General features: G+C 40.6%; 1 protein-coding gene across 2 annotated transcripts in view; it reads left to right on the forward strand.

Annotated features, from left to right (window-relative positions):
• Positions 1–24,317, forward strand: part of NDST4 (N-deacetylase and N-sulfotransferase 4) — a 105,871-nt gene extending 81,554 nt beyond the window's left edge. For both annotated transcript variants that reach the window (XM_026848151.1, XM_026848149.1), the window contains 9 exons: positions 4,401–4,583; positions 6,354–6,450; positions 7,558–7,681; positions 9,242–9,416; positions 10,533–10,703; positions 12,841–12,950; positions 18,072–18,174; positions 18,465–19,008; positions 23,835–24,317. In XM_026848151.1, coding sequence (XP_026703952.1) covers positions 4,401–4,583; positions 6,354–6,450; positions 7,558–7,681; positions 9,242–9,416; positions 10,533–10,703; positions 12,841–12,950; positions 18,072–18,174; positions 18,465–18,584 — 1,083 coding nt within the window. In that variant the 3' untranslated portion in view covers positions 18,585–19,008; positions 23,835–24,317. The remainder of the gene's footprint in view (positions 1–4,400; positions 4,584–6,353; positions 6,451–7,557; positions 7,682–9,241; positions 9,417–10,532; positions 10,704–12,840; positions 12,951–18,071; positions 18,175–18,464; positions 19,009–23,834) is intronic.
• The last annotated feature ends 415 nt before the right edge of the window (positions 24,318–24,732 follow it).

Below are 24,732 nucleotides of genomic sequence, written 5' to 3' on the forward strand. Positions count from 1 at the left end.
CCAGTGTTTCTGTAGCGAAAGGAACTTGGCTGCAGAAAAGGGAAAGAAGTTTTGCAAAAAACATTATGGGGTGTGAGAGGGAGACAGTGACTGAGATCCGGATCAGAGGGTGGACGGCAGAAAGAGAGAAGAAAGCAAAAAGAAAGCTTTCCTACCTACTCCTTCAGCATTCTTTCCTTTGCACTTCTCAAAATATGAGTGATCACAGTGATAGGGACAAAAGAAAAGATAAATTGCTAAAGCTAATAAGATACTGCATCAGTACAAGCCACAGCATCATTTGAACACTGCTGTTCTGCAAAGTGTCTGTTCTGGCACCAATGGCCAAACATGACCAGTGCCAAAGGAACACACAACAGACCTCATTTCCCATAGCGTGTTGGCTACAGATTGTATAGTGACAGCAATGGGTTTTACTCAGTGCATCCTGCACATTTCTTAACACACATCACTTATGCTAGTTTAACCTTAAGAGTGATGCAATGCAGCCAGAGGCCTTTCCACAGCTTCAGGAATTTGAAACAATTTATTGCCTTCATACCACACCGTTGCACAGAGTGGCATCCTGCCTCGATTAAGTGCTTCCTGCTGGTTAACATCATTCTGTGTGCTGCAGCTTTCTTTTCATTATACAGAGTATGAAAACAACTCTCCTTTATTCACCAGTTCTGCTCAGAGCACTGCAGGAGGGCATGGTCCTTGATTTTCACTAGTTTCCTCACTCCTGCCCTCCAGGCTGGTTCTGAAGCATTTTTGGGTCCACCAAAATAGCACAGCAAAGTGGTGACACAGAATTGTGTATCCCAGCACCAGACTCAAGTCACACAGCAGCATTATGCTGGGTCAGCACATTTCTAGACTATTGCATTTTCTGTGGATTGAAGCATCAGCATGAAAACAAACTTGTGTGTCCATCCACATGAACAGTTAATACTCACCTCCCTTTGTCTCAACTGATTTGGAGGTGGACAGCAAATAATTTGATACAGTTTTATCCCATGTGTAATGCATCATATTTGGGGGGTTTTCACTTCAGAAAAGATCAATGGAACAAAAGTCAAGAGAGATGTCCAAGATCTTTTGACTCCATAAAGTGTGATCAATTGAATCTTTTTGATTGGACTACAGCCTAATTAAACTCTCAAAATAAGCTAATACCCATCTCCTATAAGTACCTTTTTACATTTAAAAATCTCCTTCAAACTCAAGTATTAAAAAGAGCAAGTAGATTTACTTGCATACTTTATTTGCTGCAATAATATTAAACTGCTGCAATATTATTAAATGTTATTGACAGACCCTCTAGAACTTATAAAAAAACACTTTAGAGACAAGATGATATTCTCTATCAACATTACATATAAGTGTTTTCCTTTTCATCATTTCAAAATACTTTGCAGGAAACACTTGTCACATTTTGAGAAGTTGAAATCTAAAGTAGAAGGGATATGTTTGTGTTATGTGTTTGGTTGGACTAGGGGGCGGGGAGGGGCAGGGGGAAGAAGATCAGTAGACTGGAAACCCAGAGAAGAAGATTCTTTACCTTGCTTTTAAGTTTCTGGGGTACTACCTACAAACATGCACAAAGTTCAGGGCAATTTTAGTGTTCACTCCAGTTATGTCAAATGCTTTCAGTCATAAGATGTATAGGCACTGAAATCTGCAAAGTCAAGACAACAGAAAAATTTCTTGTACAGTCTCCAATATTTGCTGCTCAGAACAGAAGTGAAGAATAAAATACCTTCTGTGGAAAAAATTAGGCACAGTGCAAAAGCACTGCACATAGGCCATAAGGGACACTTTCTCCTAAGTTCCATCCGTCTTCACCTTATAGAAGTACTAAAAGCCTTATCAATAATTTAATAAACTAATGGATATGTTTTTAAACATTGTAGGCTGAGGCTTAAAGAATCACCATGTTGGCAGAGCAAGATGGTGCAAAGGGAAACCTTGTGGCTTTTTATTCCGAGGTTATTTTGAAAGCCAGGACAGTATGATATGCTACAGGCACAGTATTTTTGTCAGCAGCACGTTCTTCTGCTAGACCTCAAGCCTGGGACCACAAAGCAGCAACGTACTGAAGGACAAACTTCATCTTCAGGTGGTAGCAGCAGTTTGTTTTGGAAAGCTTTTCACAGTCAGCAGGATCAAGCCACGTGGATCAGTGATAACAATCTTCTTGAGAATTGTGATAACAATCTTCACCTGAGAGTTTTGCACTTACTTTAGTTTTGAAGGTCCTGAGTTTTGAGATTCAGCACTTCCCACCAGCTTAACTGCTAGGAAGCCTGGTTGCCACCCAGATGAGACACTTGTTTCCAGGGCTCTAACTCAGGGACTAAAGTGCCAGGACAGCCCCCCTAGTTTCCTAGCCACAGCCTACCCCTGGCAAGGACAGCATAAACCTTGACATCTCCAATGTATACTTCAGGATTTGAAGGACTTCAGCCTAAACATTAACCCTGGGTCGTGCAAGGCATCACTCAAACTACATCCAGCTTTGCTCAAGACACGTGGGGTAGGGCAGAAAAGCTTACTGACCTGAGCACGCTCCCAAGGTGCTGGAGACACAGGCTTCCTGCTATAAGTCTCAGGAGGAAGATGCACATGCTGCCTCCTCTCTCCTGTCTGCACATTACTTTATGAACTCACACCCAGACCTATGCTGTCCTGTCAGTTCCCCTTCCTAATCATCCAAAAAGAGACTCACCTGGATATAGGTATCTGCAAAGCAAGCAATTTACCTGTGAATCAGGTGTCCTCACTGCTAATCTCTTCAGAGTCAGGTGCTTCAGACCCCAAAATATGCATTGCTTCTACCCCCACCCCTTCCTGTAGACCTGTGCCCAAGCAGGGTAATGCAGGCAACACAAGTAGCTGAGCAGACTGGCTATTGCTCATGCCGGTCTTCAAGCACCAAGCCCTCCTGAGGCTTTATAAACCAGCTGCCTAACTGAAACCAGGCACAAAAAGGCTAGGAGATAGAGTCCTGAGCCTGTGTTCTTTTTCTGAACCTGGTCCAGCCTGAAGGTGAACAGATTATTGTCCATGGTCTTCACAAAGCTGATGCTTTATTTTCCTTTTCCAGAAATTTCCTGCATTAAGGCAGGACAGCAAACTGCTAAACTGCACACCACCATATTCTGGAGTTCACTGTAACTAACCAACTTTATACTTCTAATTTTTTCCTTGATGTCAAAGCCTCCTTGAAGCATGATGTCATTATTAAGTGCACTGCCTGACATGCTGCTCTGTTTAATTGCTATGGTTGTGTCAGTTAATCTGTATTTTTTGCAATCTGCTGGATATTGATTGTCAACTTCAGAGATAGTGCTGAAAAAGAAGAAAAATATACACTGTTCAGTTACTGTTAGTATGTTATTTCTTGATAAGAGTATAATTAGGTTCCATGGTCATTGTGCATCCTATCTTAGGACAATGTACTGAGTAAAACAGTCAAGTACCAGTACTCAGTTTGACAGAATCTTCAGAAAACTAAATATTGATAATCTACAGATAAACCAGACCTTTGCAGCCATGAAACTGAGTTTAATCACCTCATGTAAAAAAAACACTGGGAAATATATTCTTCACATTATGCTTACAAATTCTCTTTATTCCTCTGAAAGAAATTGCAAGATCTACCAAGCAGTGGCCATGTAAAGGAGAACCATAGTAAGGCTGATAAAAAGGCAGAATATATATCAGCTTTAAGGAGGAAACAATGTCAGTAATATTTAGCTGAGATATCATCATTCACCAAGGCTTGAAATTATTATATTTCAGAATTTATTCACCTACTTAACAGCCATGCCACTTTAAACAAACTAGCCAACCCTGCATCTGGAGGAGACAGCGTATTAGCCAGATTTTTCACATCAATTTCATAAATAATAGCCCTGAAATTAAGCTTTGCCTACATGTCCGAGGAGTGGAAAGCTGTCTCCCACAGAGGTGTCAGGGTGCTGGGGACTCCTAATCAAGCGTCACGTCTGTCAGTGCCTCCCAGACACCTGCCCAGGGATGAAGAACAATGAAGTAAGCAGGAGTCATGCAAGAAGCAAATTTTATGTTGTTTGTAAAAAAAGGTCAAACCAGAAGATTAAAAAAAAAATCTCTGAAAGCATCTCTTGAATGCCAGTGCATGGGGAGCCTGTGAGTGATACATCCCTTCAGATAAGAAGGGGGATTTTAAAGAAATGGTGCATACGTGACAAGTTTGGTGATCTGATCCTCACAGAGGGGCTAGGAAGTGCAACTAGTTTGACATTTTAATCATCTTCTTTTGGTTTTGGGTGAGGAAGAAAGGGTTTGGCAAAGCTCCTGTGCCTGTACTTCCAGCCATCTCCTGATGCCATCACCTGATGTCTGGCAACTGAAAGGTTTCTCTTGCCTCCCAGATCAGCATCTTCATGACACATTTGTCTAATTATGGGAATGACCGCCTGGGCTTATACACCTTTGCAAACCTGGCCAACTTTGTTAAGAGCTCGACTAACCTGAAACTGCAGACACTGCCCCCAGTTCAGCTGGCTCAGAAGTACTTTGAGCTCTTTCCGGAGCAGATGGACCCTCTTTGGCAGGTAATGTCACATCCTCTTTCTCCTCCAATTACAATCCACTTGTTGAAATAAGAATCTTGTCCTGTTAAAAAAAAAAAAAAATTAAAAAAATCCCGCTTCACATTCAGATATGTTATTTCTTCCTGCATGCCTCCTTAGATTATTTAAATTTTCTTGAGACACCACTGCTTTTGATTAGAAATGGATTAGCTTCCACTCACTACAAATTAGGCACGGTAAAAGCACCTAATTGCTATTTATGCAAGAGAAAGCTTCCCTTCCTGTCCCTCCTGCCTGTAGTTTTGCTGATGCATCACGTTGTGTCAACTAATAGTGTTGCACTATCAGTAAGATGCCCACAGCCAGCTGGTAGCGAGAGCTCTCTCAAAGTAAATGATGCAGATTCATTGCACCCCTTAACGGGGAATCACTGATGTTGGATCACTGAGGTTACAAGGAGGATTTCCCACTGTCTGAACCCCCTTCAATGAAACAGCAAGGAAAAGGGAGGATAGAAGGTGCAGCAAACAGAATGGGCAGCTATTTTAAGAATGGAAAAGGGTTTCTTCAGAGACTGACTATTTTCTGTCTCTGTTTCAAATGTACAATAGTGTTGCTTGTAATCTCTACACTGTAATTTCCTAATCATTGTTAGAGATATCTGGCTCTTCTCTTATTCAGAATATGATGTGCCACGCTGTGCTTTTGGCTATGCAGGCATAAATCCAGAGTGACACCATGGAGATCTGTGCAGTTATTTTGGGCTTACACGGGCAAAAAGGAGCAGAAAATTTCCCTATTATTTTTGGCCCAGATGCAGAAGAAATAAAAATCTATAATATTTGAACTGAGTTTACTGGAACTGCAGTGATTCACACCAGTTAATTATTTTCTCCATTATATTTTGTTAACTTTATTCATTATATCCATTATAATTTGTTAACTTTATTCACTAGCAAACTGTATCTTCTATTACCAGCCAATATTATGCAAAAGCAGTATCTATATGACAACTGCTTTAAAGAACCCTCAGTCCTAACCTTTTCTGCGGGGTCTTCTGTTCACACGTTTTTATTGTGCATTCATCGGTAGTAGAAAGATAAGGAGATGAATAATATCCCACATTTCTATTTTGTCCTTCCTTTTGGGTTCTTATGTAAATTAAAATTGGCACTAAGTCTTATGCATCTGAAACCATTTTGTCACCTAAGAAAGTAATGCCTTGAAGATATTCAAACAGAGATTTCCATTTTAACCTCATATGAAACTTGATTAAATCAATGTTTTAATCTTATTTTCTTCTTTTTCTTTCTTCTTTTTCTTTTTTTTTTTTTTTCTAATGACTGAACTTAATCCCCAGTCATGCAAAATCATTATATAAATATTGAAATTTAGTCAAAGGGACCAAATACATGCCTAACTGTGCTTATGGACTCTGACTAACAGAGAGAAGGAAATACAGTAGTCTCACAGGGTGTGGATTTTGACACCAATCCTTCCAGGATTTGCACAGCTGTGTAGCGTTACTGACTTAACTGGAACCCCTGAAAGGATTTGTCCTGAAGGATACCCAGGAGTTTGGTTCCTGTGTACCCAAATGCTTCCATGGATCCATACCACAGTGCTAAATATCTGTCAAGTGTAAACTCTTATGAGGAAATGTGGGATTTTAATACTTAGTGTAAGGCTCTGGAATTAGTGTATAACGTTCAGATCCTGAAAAGACTCACATGCGTGCAAACATTTAGGATACCCCCAGCATGATATACACAACTGCTTTTTCTTCTTCAGAATCCATGTGATGATAAACGACACAGGGATATTTGGTCCAGAGACAAAACTTGTGACCACCTACCCAAATTTCTTGTCATAGGACCCCAGAAAACAGGTAAGAAGTAAAGAATTTTTAACAGAAGCTAGCCTCCCAGTTTTGTATCTGTGTATTTGTGTCCTGTAAACAGAACCCAACTCCCTGCTATAGGGACGGTGCAGTCCCAGTCCCTATGGGATTCAGATATAACTCCTTTCCTGTCAACAGAAGAGGACAACTGTTTGTATAGTAAAATCACATTCATTCATCATAAAAAAAAACAAACCTGCATGCTGTCAAGCTGCCCTGTGTTAAGATCGTTATTATTTTCTTTGACAAATTACTTCAACATCATTTGAGACCCTAATTGACAATAAATATATTTACCACCTTACAGGCCTCTGAGGATCTCAAGGGCATTATTTGAATGAAGCCACATATTCCCACTCTCAAGACAGCTATTACTGTCGTGGACATATCACAGAAAGTGGATGCTGAGGCAGGGAAATAAATGTGTAATCCAAGATCATATAGAATTTCTGTGACAGTGACAGAGACAGCAGGTCTCGATTGATCCATCGATAGCTTGCATAGCATGAAATCACTGAATAGCAAGTTTAAAGACATATTTTCCCAAAATTTAGTTTACCACTGTGTATCATTTCCAGTTGTTTTTGCCAAACAAATAACAAGAAAATACTGTTACGGGTATTTTAAAGCATACTTACCACATACAGGTTAGTTATTGAAATAGATGATTTGTTCCTCAATATTAGACCCCCAGAAAAAAAATCCACAGAGGACAAAAGTGCAGTTCTGGAAGTAAGAAAAGCATAATCCCACAATTAGTACTTTTGAAAAGTTCTGTGCAACATCAGTAGTTTGAAAACAGTCAAGCAAGCAATGTCATTGACAATAACATCGTGCTTGCATCAGAGAGCAGATTTCAGAGTTTGGAAATGGGAAAATTTTGATGAGCAGAGAAGTCTGCACATATTCCCCCCCTCCCTCTGAAGCCCCCTGTGCTTACATAGGCCTTTCATCAATAGTCAACTTTCTTATAAAAGGTAATCTCATTTTCCTGTATATTTCAGTGTGCACTGATTTAAAGTACTTTCTTGAATGAATAAAGTCAAAGGGATTTTTTTTTCTGTTTCTTAATGGCATCTCTTTTCGTTGTCGTAGGAACAACAGCACTTTATTTATTTCTTTTGATGCATCCTTCCATTATCAGTAATCTCCCAAGTCCAAAAACTTTTGAAGAAGTTCAGTTCTTCAATGGAAACAACTATCACAAGGGAATTGACTGGTAAGAAGAATAACAAAAAAGAAGTATTCATTACTAATACATAGTAAATCACAATGGAACAATTACAGAAGCATGTATGACATTGATATAATTACTGGATAAATTTGTTATGCTTGGCATTATCAGAAGAAAAGAGAAACTAATTTGTAATGATGGGACATTTAATCAAGTCCTTAATTTTGTTTAGATATTACAGTAACAATTTTCTTATTTTTTTCACAAACGAATATAATAGCCAGCTCATTTGTGATGTCTGTCTTCATGCTGAAAAGCATCTCTGTCTTTTCATAACAACATCTATACTGAATTGTATTCTTTTTCTTCAAAAGCAGCTTTTCAAGAAGTAAGATTCAATTTGTCTCTTCGTAAGAAAAAAAAAAAACCGCACTGTAGAGCATTTCAGCTGGTGTTCCTATCACAATTTTAAATACTGCTTTTACTATTTTTGCTTAAGAAAAGCATTTTTGTAAGGGTTTAATTTCCACAGGGAACAGCAGTTCTCATCCTTGTGTGAAAACTGAAATTTAAGACAAACATCACACTACGCAGAAACACATTAATCTTGAGTGGTTTTCCTTGCCTGTGTACGGCATGGAGAGAGTGTGGAGCAAGCAAGGCTGCCTGATAAAAGCAGGTTGTCCCCGTAACTACGAGGTGATCCTCTCAGTTCAAGGTGTCATGAAAAATAAATGGAAAGAAATGATTGGCTTTTGTTTTTCCATACTGCATAAAGAACAAGGTCAGCCATGGCTATTGTAGAGTACATGGTGTAATACTCTCAGAGAAGAAGGAATGGTGATGGAGGTGGGTCTCCCTGCAGCCCTTTGCACAATACGTAATGGAAGAGGCTGCCCTCTCAGAGATGATTTCTGCTATGTTTCACTAAAACTGGCCTGCAGGTTCAAATGTCGGTAGGGTCCTATGTGCAGGGTGAAGCCCCACATACTTCCTTTCCATAGAAAGAACACCGAAAAAAGTTAGTCCCACCAGAACTGGAAGTTTCTGGACTGCTCAGAAAAACTAAAGGGACCAAAAAATGCCTCCAAAACAATTTCATCATTTGCTTCATCTGAATTCTTCACCCTCTCAGATGAACCTTCTGTTTTACTTCCAATCAATTTTAAGCGGAAAAGGCCATCCAAAACCAAAATTCAAATCTTACATTCTGAAAACATCGAAAAGATTTGTCAGTTCCAAAATGAAATATTTCAACAATACTAAAATTAAATGGTTGACATTTTGAAGGTTTTCCCATTTTTTTCTGCAGCTAAAGCTGGAGTCACTCCAAAGTGTCAAAGATATCCTTTTGACATTGAACTTATCAGCAAAAATACCACCCATCAAAGGAAAAACCTAATTACCTGACTTCATGGAGGCTTTAGCTATTACCAGTACCATGTAAGAGCCAAGATCCAGTTCTGGAGTGAGCTGAGAAATTCAATTTTGCTTCTTGAGAATTATGTCTGAAACTTCACCTTTTCACCTACCATGAAATGGGAAGCACGGAGATATGACCCTTTTGTGATACTGTTAATTCTAACAAGCTTCTTCACCTCACAGGTACATGGATTTCTTCCCCACTCCTTCTAATGTCACCACTGACTTCCTCTTTGAGAAAAGTGCCAACTATTTCCATTCCGAGGAAGCTCCTAAGCGAGCTGCTTCCCTCATCCCCAAGGCCAAGATCATCACCATCCTTATTGACCCATCCGACCGGGCGTATTCCTGGTACCAGGTATGGACCTTGCCTTTGAGAAACAGCCAGTGAAATCAATGGCAGGGGATAATGCCCAGCATCAGTGGGAATTTGTGTCCTTGAGCAAGAATGGGATTTATTGCAAAGCATTTTCACCATGTAGAAGTGGGAAGGATGCTGAATGCCAGCTTTTGCAGTTGGCACCTGTGACACCAGTGTCATAAATGATGAAACTTCTCAGCACAGAGCTGCCACCAGCTGTAAACAAACAGTTTAATCTCAATTACAGCTGACACTGCATAGAGGAAAAGCAGTGCTCCTCGCCCAGAGAGATACACAGGGGAAAATGAGCATGGCCTAGCTAGAAAATCAGAGCTCTTGATGCTGAGAATCTGGTACCTCATCCCATCCTTCAACATGTAAGCTGAGCAATATGCAGTGGTGTACAAATGTATACAGCATCTTTTAAAGTTTCCAAGGAGTTAAAAAAAACTGTGTCTGGAGAGTTGGTTTGGTTTTGTTTTTTATTTCCTCTTTGGAAACAAAAGAAAGCCTGGTGTTTTTCTGAGGAAACTAGGATGCTCTTTCTTGCCTTTTACTGAGCCCACACCTTTCCATAACATCTGCACTATTTTAAAAATCCCGATTTTTAAAGAGATGTTTAAGCATACATGTAAAAATACGGTGTAGTCCTACAGATTAAGGAAATTCTAAAATCAGTGTGAAAACAGACACAAATTAATAATGTTGCAATAAGCACAAAATACAGCATTTCTGGTACTGCTGTTATGAGTTCGTCAAGGAATAAAACATGGTCCAGGGCTACAGTTTACACTCTTTTTGATATCTCATTTGCACCTTTACCACTGCCAATGTGAGATGCAAAGCAGTAGAAAAAAATGTGCCTACTTTGGCAGAATTTGGCTGTCCCAGGGTCCCAGGAGGGCCCTTGACTGAATGGTGGCCCCACCCTGCTTCCTTGCCACCTGCCCTGCTCCTACCTGTCAGAAGTGGCACTGATGGGAAGCCAAAGGGCTCCTGTGGGCTGCCAGCTGTAGGTAGGCCATGCCAGCACAGCCCTCCTGGCAGCTCTCAAGAGGCTTACAGCTTAATCTTCAACATCCTTGTTATATGTGTCTAAATATCTCCTGTTAGCATCAGCGATCCCATGAGGACCCCGCTGCCCTGAAATTCAACTTTTATGAAGTCATTACATCCAGCCATTGGGCACCCTTGGAGATAAGGACTCTCCAGAAGAGATGCCTGACACCTGGATGGTACGCTGTCCATATTGAAAGATGGTTATCTCATTACCCTGCTTCACAGGTAATTTCCAGCCTGTTCTTTCACTAAGCTCATCAACTTGCAAAGTCTCAAAATGAGTATGGCCTCATCATTAGAGGTGGTGGTAGAGGACATTAGAGGTGGTGGTATATTTCCCACTGCAACTCTGAGCTGTTAGGAAATGCAGATGTGAAAAGACCAGGATACCTGGCAGAAGCATGTTGATTTTTCTGTCTTCTGATGGAAAAGGCGCAACAAGAAAATGTTATGAACTGTGTCCACACTCAGCTTCTGGGTCCCAAGAAACAAGCAGCTGCAGCATGAGACATTGTGGGAAGGTACGACAAATTAATTTAGAAAATGCCAGGGCTTTTTCTAAAAAGTAATTTAATTCCACTTCCCACTTACTTCCTTTCATAGAAAATTTCACATTTGTTTGATCCTGATAATGGAATTAGTCTTTCTCAGCATTAGAGCAGAAATTCCTTCTTTTGCACCATCTTCCTTCAGACGTTTTATTGAATTGTCTTATAATCTTTCCCATGAAAAAAAAATATATGTAAACACATAGATCTAAAGAATATTCCCATTACCAAAACATTTGTTTACATATATAAACCTCAAGTAAACTTCTTAGTACTACAAAATATATGCATGGGCACTCTTCACGGTGGTCCATAGCTCAGTTCATATGTCTACCTAGTGTAAGAAAAAGTTGTAAAAGTGTATTTAATGAGCAAGTATAATGAACAAGTATCTCTAGAGTTTATTCTATATGGGACAGAATTTTACTGAAAGGAGGTAGAACTGAGTGTTGTCTATTTAGTCATGGACCTAAAAATAAATAAATAAATAAATAAATAGAAGCTCTGTCTTTTTGCAGTCCTCCCTTTTTTTATACAGTCTTAGCTGTACTACAAAGAGGAGAAGCAGGTCAACCCCATTTCCAGGAGAAAGGAGAAGTTCTCAGTTAGTCATTTACTTTCTGCTTTCATCTCTGGCCTTTCTACTCTTTCATAAATGGGGAAGGGGTACTGCACGAAGAAGCTGAGCTTGAAGCAAGGGCCATCCCCAGGCAGTACTGCCCTATGGGAAAACAGGGCACATCTCTTTATCGGCCACCACGTCCCAACTTATTTCTCCATAGGAGAAGGGGCCATCCTGGCAAATTTGGAGGGTGCAAAGGGTGCCGAACATTCCCTGCCCCCTTACCTGTGCTCCTTCTCTGCCCTCACCCAGGACTGCTGCCCCCTCTCAGGGAGATTTCTCTCCTCCTGCCATAGCAGAAAGTGAGCGTAGCCCTCTTATTAAACATTCAGGGGCACATTGACATATTTCTTGTAAAACCGGTAACCACTCATGTTTCATAGTTACAGTGATTAATTTTACAAGATACACAACAAAATGCACTCATTCTTAATAAGGTGCACACAGAGAGTGCACTCACAATGCTTACTAATGGGCACTCAGTAATGTGCATTCACTCAGCCTATGCACTCAAAAACTTAATAATTTATAATAAGCCTTCACAATAAATATAAAGCACGTCTGCCCAGAATAGTTATTAGTAATATGCTTGGTACTCCAGTAGACTTTTGATACATTGTCTTAACATTTGCTTGTGGAGGTCAATGTTCCTTTACATCACATCAATCTTTAATTAAAAACAAAACAAAAAAAAACCATTTGCTGACAATTCTGCAAGCCTATGCAGTTGACAGGCTGGTGGTAAGTTTCAGACAAATTCCCACAATATCACTTTTGAACATGTAATTGTTTAGTTTCTGAACATTTAATTCTAAGATATATATGATCTTTTTGTTATTTTTCTTATTCCATACCAGATTTTCTATGGACACATTGTAAACCTCAATAATATTTTTACTTTCCTTCCTTTTCTTTTTCTCAGAATGCTCTGACGCTTGGGTTTGGCTTGTGAGATTTAACTCTCGCATTCGAATGGTGTGCACACGCAAAGTTACCAAGGTGCTCACCTATATGTATTCAACATAATAAAGTAAAATGTAAATTTAAAAAGAAATTAATCCATATGATTGTTATTGGCACTGTACAAAGTCACATGCTAATTTAAATCCATGTTGTCACAGAAGGGAAATAATATCATTCCTTCGTTAATCTTAGTCCAGTTTCTAAATAGCTAGCATATTTACCCCTACAGTTGCTTATTATTGATGGACAGCAGCTAAGAAGTGACCCAGCTACTGTGATGGATGAAGTGCAGAAGTTTCTTGGAGTCTCTCCTCATTATAATTACTCCGAAGCTCTAACGTGAGTCTTCTCCTTTTTTATGTGCCCTATGGGATCACAGTGTACATTCCCTCTTACCAAGATCATTTGATCATTAATTACAAGCAAACAAACACAAAGCACAGTACAACAATGATAATGATAATTTGCATGCTTATAATACATTACAGAATTTAATTGCATGATTGCATACGTTTCTACATGCAGACTACTTTGCACAACATACAAAACAAATGACTGCTCAGTATTTTGTATTAGATGCAGAACAAAGGCCTAGATTCATGTAAAAAAAAATGTCTGATAAGTTTGAGAGTTCAATCAGAGATGCCCAGGACCTTTTTTCTTGGATTACCTAGTTTTGCCTTCATTGCTGCACTGTTTAAAATGTATATTCAGTTGATGTGAATTGTGCATGTAAGAGCTCAGCACACATTTGCACATCAGACTGCTGAACCTTATGACAGTCTTCAGAAGCTGAAGACCACTAGTGTCAGGTGGAAAAGTTTGGCTTAAATGTTTTTATCACATTCATGTAGGAGTCTAATGACAGAGATTGGGTTAGATACTGCACTCAGTATGATAAAATTAATCTGGTTGCAGGGTTTCTTTGATTGCTTTTAACGTGGACCAAATATATCATTCCCTAATCCTATTTTCATATATGGTTGAGACAATTCTGCTGACCTTTTACCTGGTAGTAGCCAGACACAAGGCACAGAAGAATTTAGCCTGCACACTTAAAGTTTGGTAAAATCATCAGGAAATTCCTAACCTGGAAGTGCTGGGCTCAAGCACAGCACCTGAAGCATGGAGAGAAACTCATATTTGCATATGAAACACAATATCCTCAGACTGAGCAGCCTGGGGTGTCAGTACCAAAACTGCAGATGCTCTGCAGGAGCCCAAATAAAGGTCCCGTGAACTTAAGGAAAGCCCTTGAACTGGCTTCCCACAGCCTTTGTTTCAGATCTAGCAAGGGCAGCTGGGATGAGCCCAGATCACATTTCTCATCATCACTACCCAGAGGGTGAAGCTTTCCCCACGAAAGGGGATCACTGGCCTGTGTGGCACTCTCTCTTTGACATTTCTCAATTCCCTGAAGGCAGAGTATCGGCAGGGGCGGGAGTGGGCTGAATTTCTCTTAGTCTGGCAGAAAATTGTAAGAAGCTTTTGCACTGAGCCTCTCTGTATGAGGAGCACCCTCTCATTACAGCCAGAAGCTCTGGGCTGGGCAAGCCTTGGGACATCTGTGGGCTGAGAAGCCTGGCGCTGCAGCGGAGGTTTTTCCAAGTCAGTTTGCAAGCAGAAAGCACAAGCCTGCACATGCCTGCACATGGGGTGGGAAGTGGAAAAGCCCATATCTCACCTTCCCTGCAGGTTGGTACCAGGAAATCTGTGGGAAAATGAGACCACAGACTTTCCATCTACACCATGCTGCCTCCTCTCTGCTTATGATTACTATTTTATGTTTCCTCCGCTGGGAGGGTTATGATTATGTATATAATGGGCATAAAGTGAAAGTTGAGTGCTTGCTGCTCCTTGGATCTTAAGAATTCCGCTCTCCCAAAATCTTTTCCTAGATGAAAAAATTTGAATTTCAGAATGTAATTTTTTAAGTCATTGGTTCCCAAAGCAGATGAAATAGAGGAGTTTGAATACACAGCTGAACTACTTCATGTTTGAACAACTTCTGCCGCACATCTGCAGTGCCTTCTGCTAGGTTTTTAAAAATACACACCCACATGCATATATCTTCCTTTCTGTAACTAAATTAAAGTCAGTGGACTCACACACCAGGAAAAAAATTGGCCTCTCATATTTGTTTGGACAGGAAAAATGGATTGTAAACAGATCTATAAAATTATGCAATCACTGTTTAGAGGCATCATGAATGCAAATGTTCTGTAGAAGTAAACACTTCTGTACAAACTTAGGATGGAAGAGAAAAAAGCATTAAACAATGTAGTTGTTTTATGGTAGGACTGTCAAAGTAAAAAAGATTGCATAGGATTGTTCCTAGTCATTACTGCTTAATAACTGTATACCACACATTTTTAAAGTTGTCACAAAGCAGCCCAAGGACTCAGTCCTGGAAACACTAGTGAGCAACAGGTTCATCACCCTGAGTAATTACATGAATGTCTTATTGGAGAGTAAAATCAACCCAGGCAGGACAGTATTAATCAGAGCCATGGAAAGAGAGCAGAGGGGGGACAGAGGCAGGGCTTGGGCATCTGAAGAGAAATGCACATCATGCCAGGTTAGTACAGAGCCACAGCTGAGACAGGCAACTAGGTTGTCACTTCTTACGCACACTGCTAAAGAGGACCTGGATTCAGACTAGATATAAGGAATAATGTTTTTTTTTACCATGAGGGTGGTGAAGCACTGGCCCAGGCTGCCCAGAGAAGTGGTAGATGCCCCATCCCTGGAAAAACTCAAGGCCGGGTCAATGAGCCGTTGCAGATGTCCCTGCTCATTGCAGCAGGGTTGGACTAGATGAGCTCTAATGGTCCCTTCTCCTCCAAAGTATTCTGTGATTCTATGATTCTATGTCCTGTACTTTTTATTAGTGAAAACAAAAGGGGAAAATCAACTAATGTTGCAAAGCTTTTACAGGTAATGCCATCAATAGAAAGACATTGGGATCCCCACACAAAGTGCTAGGAGAGGGAAACTAGTCAGTGGTCTTCATGAATTCCCACTACGGCACTGAAAAGATATCTCCCACCTCTCCTCCACCCATGAGTTTTCGCAGGGAGTGACTGAGAGCTTGCATTTTTTAAGTATCTGAACTTAATGAACAGAAACCTAGGCCACATGGGACTAACGTTATAGAAGACTTTTCCTTTTAATCACAGGATATCCCTCCTGAAGCTTTACTCTGCTAGGAAGATGCATTTCATGCCCAACATCCTCAGATGACTCAGGTCTGGGGTAGAGTGGGCCAGTGGTTCTTTTCTTCATTTTTTTCAGCAGCCAGCAAAGAAGAGAGGCAGGACAGAGCTTGGCTTTGGCAAAGGGCAGCTAAAATGCTGCTTCCTCCAGCCCGGCTCATCACACCACACTCTGCTCACAGAGGCAGCTCCACACCCAGGGCAGATTTCCCCCATTTTCCCTCATGCGAACAGCAGGAGGGAAAGGAAGGAAAACACAGGGTTAGGGAAGCCTGCTTAAGTAAATGTTTCTCTTGGAGTGCTGCTACATTTTGTCAGAGAGTAAGAGAAAGATCCTCGTGGTGGCATTGTTTAGCCCTGCCCTGACAGGCACCCTCCCCACCTCTAGCAGCAGGTACAGAGTTCAGGAGAGGTGGGGTGGGTGTCTGGGTGTCTGGGTTCAACCCGTCATCTCCCACAGGCCTACTCTGCGAAGGATGAAAAGATAACCCATCCTGGAGGAAAGGCTTCTTCCCCGAGTGCTTTAAAAAGCTCCCTTGTCACTTTAGCCTAATGGCTAACACTGTTTTTAAATCACTGCTTCCATTGTGCCCAGTTACATTTTCAGGAGTCCTGAGAGTTTCGTGATACCTGAACGCAACGAGTTGAATTCAGTCTGAGCTGTCTTACCCTCTTTTCCCCTACCCAAATTTGCACATTCTCTTAATAATGTTCAGTATGCTCCTTTTGAGGCAGAAATATTGTTTTCAGTTTTCTTTTTACCCAGCACACTATATTGCTGCTCCTCTTGGGAAATTAGTGCAAGCCAGCTAAAGTACTTCACCGTGCAATGAGCAGATGGAAAAGGCCAAAGTAGAAATTAATCTATCATCAATATATCCATTTAATCAATGATTTATTTATTTTTAATTGGTGCAGCTACTGAGGCAATTCAGGAAACAAGGGTCAGACCTGCAATAAAAGACTGGGCAAGAAAAAAAAAAATGCAAAGAAGGTTCACCCTTCTCCAGAAATTAGTTCACTTATGTACAGAAGCAAATTGCAAGTGCACCCATGTCATATAGATAGACCCAGGGCAAAAAGGTAGTCTGTAACTAATTAACTCTGTGTTCCAGCCAATTATACTTCATCCTTTTCAAACATCTGCTGAATAGCAGAAATGTGAACCTTTTCAATGTTTTATGCATGCTGCAAGTCCCATATCAATAAATTCAAAACTTAACGCTGCATGTTGTTCATTCCTTAGTGAGTACATGTTTTAAAGCCTTAATCTAAAATTCCTATATCCTCAAATTTTAGACATCAAAATCAAATTGCATATTTCAGATAAGAATGCTAAGACAGTGTTTATGCTATAATGCCATCTTTGGAATGAAAATGGTAATTAGATCTAATGATATGGAACAACCAACTTCTCAGGTACAGTTAAATTATAAACAAACAACTAGCAGTTCTTTCAGGAGACCTGAATGCTACTTATTTCACTCAAAAATCAACATAAAACATTTCAATATTATATTTCTCATCGTTTCATAGTCAAGCAACAAGTCTGTATAAATGGACTTAGGGATTGAGTCTATGCCCGTTGAAGTCAGGAGATAGATCCACTTGGCCTTTTTATCCCTCTCACCTTAACAGTACTGACCTACAACAGCAAGAGCTCCAAATGGTCATACGGAGAGCATTCCTTGAGCACAGCTATAATGTCCTTGAGAATATAGCATATTTAATTACAGGAAAAGAGCTGATTAGTATTTTTTTCCATAAAATGTTCCTTGTTCCAGTGTGAATCGATCAAAACTTTAGCATCCCACGGGGATACAGAGAACAGTATGACATGAACAAAAAATCTCTGACCAAAACCAGTATGAGACAATAAAATATGATTCACGGTCTGGATGGGGCTGTGTAAGATCCTTGAGGCTGAGGCTCAGGATCTTGACTGGCATCCTGTAGATTAGTACTTAAAACTTGGACCTGACATGCTGGACAAGTAGAATAAAAATTAGCTAGTGTAGATAAAGTACAATGTGAAAAATTTCTTGCCTTGGGCCACTCTCAAGGCAAGTTTGTGGAAAAAAATTCCCAGAGCTTTCACAAGAGAGGAAGACTGTTTCCCACTCTGTTCTCAGTATTTCAGTCATCTAGAGAAATGTGTGCAGCAGTAATTTTTGGCTAACATGGATCTCTTAGTAGCTGAGAGATTCTTCTGTAATGAGATTTCAAAACATATAATCCCCTATAGGTTTGACCCTCAGAAAGGCTTTTGGTGCCAGTTATTGGAAGGAGGGAAAACAAAGTGCCTAGGAAAAAGCAAAGGTCGAAAATACCCACCAATGGACCAAGAGGTAAGGACTTTCTGGAGATTTAAGGTAATATTTTTGAGTATTGACCCTGTGTTTGAGTCATAAAATAAACACACTGGTGGTGGTTGTTTTTTAAAAAGAATTTTCACTGGGTTCATATTTTTAAAAATCAGAAACTTTTAATGAGCTTTGAGTGACAGGAGCTTAATTGCCCCCTCTTAAGAGCCTCTCTCTGGGAGCAGTGCATAGCTCCCAGGTGGGGCCATCTGCTGAAATCTGCTGTCACATGGGTTTACTTTTTTGACTGTTGTGGTTTTTTTCACCCTTCTCAGTCTCGAGCATTTCTGTCAAGCTACTACAGAGACCACAACGTGGAGTTGTCCAAGCTGCTGCACAGGCTGGGACAGCCCCTGCCCTCCTGGCTGAGACAGGAGCTGCAGAAGGTCAGGTAGCACGCAAGGGCGGGGGACCCAAATAAGGACAATTTCCTTCACCTTCAAACCCCTTGCTTCTCCGACTCACTTGTGATCGTCAGTAGAGGACATCATGAATAACGCTCTTTCTGTTGAAAACAAACAAACAAACAAACAAAAACCACAAAAGAATTAAAAAAACCCAAAACAATCCCGACAACTGTTTATATGCACGTGCTGACAGTTATTAGCATCGACCCCTTTTGTCAGCTTCCAGGAAATAAAACAGAGCTACACGGCATTACTTTTTATCCAGACCAGGATTTGTGCATAGCCTAGTTCCTCTGTTCACCAGGAAGTACCAGAAACTGTGTGTAAGACGGATTGACCTCAGTGTACATGGCAAGTTGCAGTCTGTCAGGACACGAGCCAAGGATGGGAACATCTCTCGCTGGACTGTGAGGTTGGTCATCCACTTGGGTTTTTCCAAGTTTGTTTTTGCTGTTTTTTCCCCCAACCCTGCAAGTTTTCCTAACATTTTATAGGGGAATATGCAGCACTTTGCAGTCAGATCTCTAATGGTTAAGATATATGTAGTGTTAATGCACCATCACTACTTTCTCCACAGAAGGAGGTCAGCTAAATCCTCACCTAACCTGCTTCCCTGGGATTCTTGTAATAACTGATGACAGCCTGCACGCTTTCTTCTGTTTTGTTGGGTTTTTTTTTCTCCCTTCACAACAAGATGTATCCTAATTTACTGGAGTTGTGTAGGCTGTTGAGGTGCAAGCAGCGAGGTGGCCCTCCTCCTTCCAGATCGCAGTGAAATCCATTGTCTGTCTTTTGGACATGGCTACACCGCTACCCTGATAAGGTTTCCCATTGCATCTCTTGGGTTCCTACACCAGCTAGGACAGAACTCTGAGATGTGAAATCATATCAGATATTTTGTCATAATGCCATAGGACTCCTTAAAATATTATCAAAACCTTCTGAAATCTAAGCAGGCAATGCAAGAAGCATACCAACAATAACCTAGTATCAATGATTTTGTTTCTATCTGGAAAGCAATACTTTTCCTTTGAAACCTTCAAAGTGAGAGATTGAATTAGTCATTTAGGGTCTCTGTCTGCAAGCTATTACAGAAAAAAACTTTAATGACCAAAGGTATTTGTTAAGGTTAAAAAAAAAAAACCAACCTACAATCTGTTGAATAATAAACTCTTTTTATAGATATTAATGGAGTTGAAAAGACAAGCATATCCACTATTTATCATGTATTACATACATGATGCATATTTTTTTATGTCTGCATATCTACCTACTGTGTATCTAGATCAGACATACACTTAGTTTTAAATATCTGGTTTTTGTGCCCATAGGTAAATGAAAGGGTGGTTTCCCAAAAATATGATATTATGAACTATGTGTTCTTCTCAGGTCTGTGTGGGCAAGGTTGGCAAGACTGGGCAGAAACTCACTGGGAAATTTAAGCTGAGGGCACAAATACCATTTAAACGTTTTAGCCTTGTAACACTTTTTATCAAGAAAATTATAACCGGCAAAGATTTTCTACATGTTCTTTATGCAGCATAAAATGGAGTAGATTTCATCTTTCAGACTTCCTCGTGTTACTTCCTAGGCACAAGCCATGTCAGCTGCTGCAGAGGTTTTGTGCTTCCCCCTCCCCATGAGTTTGATCCTTACCTCCTAGCTCAGGAGACAGAACTGGATGTTGGAGTTGCACCATAAATTCAGACGAGTGAGAGTGGAGCTCAGGGAGCACAGACTAGCCTCAGGGAGCACAAATCAGTGCACATTGTAGACTGTGGTATTCAAGAGCTCTTAAATTATTTCAGGGTTCAAACTAGTTGAATACATGTAGATACCCGTCTTAGCATTTCCAAACTCCTAAATCATGAGACTGTCCACTAGAACCATGACAGTAGCTTATTTTGGATTGACAAGCCCAGTGCTTCCCAGAACTATCCTGGTGCCACCCATCCTACTGCCAGCTCAACAACAGTGGCACTTGCCAGTGAGCATCCTCTGGCCCCACCTCCCTGCACAGTGTTTCCCCTCACTGGGCCTCCATCACTTTTCTACACCACTGCCAATCTGAATGTGCCTGGCTGCTTCCTCTCTCCACACCGTCCCAGCCCTTTTCTCAGTCCCAGCAGTGCTCTGGTTCAGGTCCATCATCCATGCTCGGATCCCACACTGCCCTCATTGGTCCCGCAGACACAACCCACAGGGTCACACAGAGGAGAGGCCTAGGTGCAGTCAGGACCAAGACCCTGCATGGCCCCTTGTGCACCTGCTCTTCACATTAGTCCCAGCTCCTTCTTCGGGAGGACCCACAGCAAGGGTGGGAATAGGACAAGGGCAGGTACCCCCTGCCCAGACACTGCTGGCTGCTGCAGCAGTACAGCACCTCAACCCTACCAGTGCTGCACCAGCCTACTCACACAAGGATGTATATGAACATACAGGAAAGCCCAAAAGACGGGTATTGCCCAGTCTCAGGCTTGCTTTTAAATATTGAAAAGGGATTCATCTCCCATAAGTGAGACATCTACTTTATTTTATAGTGATGAAGGGAAATAGCGCTTCGAGGACACTATTCATCTCCTCACAAAGCAGACTTCTTAAATGAGTGAGATTAATCTTGCCTCTTCCTCTCTATTGATTGTAAAAGGACAATAGACAACACGTTCAGAGGAAGAGCTCAGCTGTATAGATCTAAAATTAGGTGAGCTGAAAAAGAGATGGTATTTTATCTTACAGCTAAGGTTGTTGAAGATGAGAGGGAGCTGGGAGGGTCTGAGGGAAGGTTTTGATTTTGCTTTGTTTTGCTAAAGTAATTTTTCTGGTTCTTATATTTCAACCAGGAGAACTCTTCAAAATGTGCTAGGGCAAACTAAATGACAAATAAAAAGAATTTTATGTGGAATTTTTCTGATTTAAATCAGTTATGTACTTTGTACAAATTCACACTCTTAATTCTTAGCATTGATAATGCCAAAAATGACTAGACTGATGAGAGGTTTTGATAAACAAGTCTTGGTTAGAGAATAATATCTGATAAAATTTTATCTGTTAAGATGCATTAGAATTGGCTCATCGTTAATGAAAAGATGATTTCATAGCATCTTGATTAAAAGCTAAATAAACATTAATTTGGTTTCAGAAGTTTTGCAAGGAAATTAGAAAAATACCATAAAATCTGGAGAATTATTTCTTGTTCTTAATTTTTCATTTAGAAGAAAAAAGAATTAAGTCTTTCCAACTCTTAGCTCTGTAATATCATCGTGTCCTTAAAACACACTGAATATTTTTATACCTTCTTGTTATTTTTTAAGTTTGAATGGGCATCACATTTCCAAGAGATCTCGTGTTCCATTGAAAACTGACATTTGAATTGATTTTATTATGTGTCATATAAAGATGAAATAACAGTATTTCAAAGTTTCATTCCTTCCACTTGTAATACGACCCATCAATACAGAATTTCTCTGGACCACCGTATCATAGAGGAGCCTTTGTGAACTAGCTGTAAATGATCTTGATTTCCTTTATGCCTTTCATATTGCTGACCACGTAATTGTTTGGATTCTTAAAGACCAGCAAAACAAATGCAATAAAAATGAAACATTTATTCATGGCAAGGGGGCTGTAGCTGGGAAAGATAATGCTGGCCCTTCTTTGCTATTCATAAGCTACAGGATACATCTCCACAATACCTTCATATGGTGCAGGCTGTAATTCAATAGGAGTTTTACATACTGGAAGACTGCAGTTGCAGTTTGCTCCCATTCCCCTGGAAATAAGGATTTCTGCAGAGGTTTGAAGGAGCCTTGCCACACTGAGGACCTGACCTACTGCCCATGGAGACCAGTGGGAGTCTTCCTATTAATTCCAGCAGACCCATTTGGCCTCCAAGAGCCAGTTTCACAAGGCATAATCTGTGTGGTTCAAGCATCATGTAGCTGTATCACTGCTGGAAATCCATCATTCATTTGATTTCTTCCCCCCACCTCTCTCGGTCGGTGTTCTGCCATGGTTGGAGCTGCAAGCCATCCCTCATCTCCAGCATCCCATGGAGCTATGCCACTTCTGGTGTCTGCTCCATCCTCCCACCTCAGTGGCTAGGAGAAACAGAAAATCCTATGGGCCAGACATAGGCGTCTATGGCAGCACATTTGATGATTAAGGCAGGACTTCAGCCCTCAGAAAACCACGCTTTTATAATTGAGGTTGTCTTTGAGCGAGAAGCAATCAGAACGGAATCCAAAGCCTTCTAAATTATGCATTGACGTCTCAAGGTCTAAAATAAAGTTGCCAGATTAACAGCTCATAGATGTTTTCTAATAAAACAAATTTTCTCTTTGATAGGAAATCAGACTGCTGAGTGTCCCCAAAACAAATTAAGATGGTGGAATTATAAATTCTTGGGGGAAGAAAATGTTGTGTAATGAAAGTGCTCATGGGTCCAGACTCTGATGCGATAATAAGGCAGTGGGGACGTGCCCTGAATAGAAAAGCAGAAGCAGAGTATTTCCTCCTCTTCCTTCCCCCTCATCCTTTCCCTTCCCATTCATGTTAAATTTTAAGCCAGCATAGTGCATCTGAAAAGCATGCAATGAGCAGAGCCCATGAGATGGGGGAGCATCTTTCATCTCCAGAATGACCAACCAAGAATAAATCGGGTGCAGGGTGCTCATTTCCCTTAAGATGGACCACCTTAAAGTTAGACATCAAGTCCAAACTAGTAATTTAGTTTCCATCAGTAGCAAATTATGCTTATAATAGGTTTAAAATTGATGTTTGTAATAGCTGTGTGAGCATGTGATGGCTGTGTAAAACAGGTACAACGTAGGTACATAAATCAGCAGAGACTAAGTGTCTAATTTTATTGTAGTTAAGTATGATTAAGTTCGCTGCTAGTGTCAGGAGAAGCTCTCTTTGCACATGCAATCTAACTTTGCCCTTTTAGCTCTCAGACTGCAGTGCCATCTCCCTCTTACCTGTAGATACATTCTTTCTTAAAGAGCTGAAATCTCATATGAACATCTCACTGTATTTATCCTCATCGATATCAGACCATGAAACTTAGCTTTAGCAATTAGCCTGTCCATCACTACGTTAGTTAATACATCTCTGCATATATCTGCCAGGAATTGTTGCTTCAGAGACTTTTTTTTATTTAAGTGTATGTTCTTAGGATAGGAATTTCCCTGTCAGACAACATTTCTTACATTGTTTTTCTTTTCTCTTTTTTCTTTCCAGTTCATCCTTCTAGTGTGACTGCAAAGGTGTGGACCTGTCTATGGATACGATTCCTCCACCACTATCCTATCTAGAAAAGCTACCAAAAATAAATAAGGATTTGCAAGTGACACAGATTCTGAAGCGTTCAGTGTTCCAGTGACTGGATAACTTTTATAAGACTTATTATAATTTCTGTAGTATTTCAGAACAAGACATCCACATCCTCTTTATAGAGCTGAGGAAAAACTTCACAGTCTTGCTCAAGCTCTTTTTTCTTTTTTTTTTTTTTTTTCCCTTCCCCTCCTACATGACAACAGCAAATCCAGCTGAACAAATACTTGGTGTTGAAGAAAAAGGAATCAAAATAAATTTTGATCACTCAAAGTATTTTTGTTGGGAGGGTGGTGAGGGAGGTCAAAGTCTGTATTTGCTGGAATTGTTTTAAAAAAATTGATGTGCACACACCTTATTATTGGTTCTTCTCACTGCACAGAATAAACACTTCTGATGATGTATTATAGAGAATGCTTTTCTTCTTTCCTTAAATCCCTCTTCCAATTTTCTGGGCCAAAATCTGCTCCTCAATAACCTCTGCCATGTATTTCAAGTCATGCACTGACTCAGCTTCTCCTGCCTCGGCAACTCCTCGAGGCTTTCCCCCATCCTCGACACAGCTGCCCTAATGCCATAGGATCTACCTCTCCGGCTGCACCAGTGCTGGGAGTGACATTGATCTCATCCTCTGCCTCCCTCCCCCCCCACCTCCTGGGCAGGGAATATTAATTCAGGCAAGTCTGACACCTGTAGGTTTGTTGTGTGGCATAACATGCACTTAGGGGCCTGCCTTTCAAGAGAATTACCTGCCTGCACTCAGTGAGAGGTGTGGGGATTTGGACAGCCCCATGTAAGCTCTTTC

Source organism: Athene cunicularia (assembly GCF_003259725.1).
Source record: "Athene cunicularia isolate RWA chromosome 4 unlocalized genomic scaffold, athCun1 chr4_part2, whole genome shotgun sequence".
Lineage (NCBI taxonomy): Eukaryota > Metazoa > Chordata > Aves > Strigiformes > Strigidae > Athene > Athene cunicularia.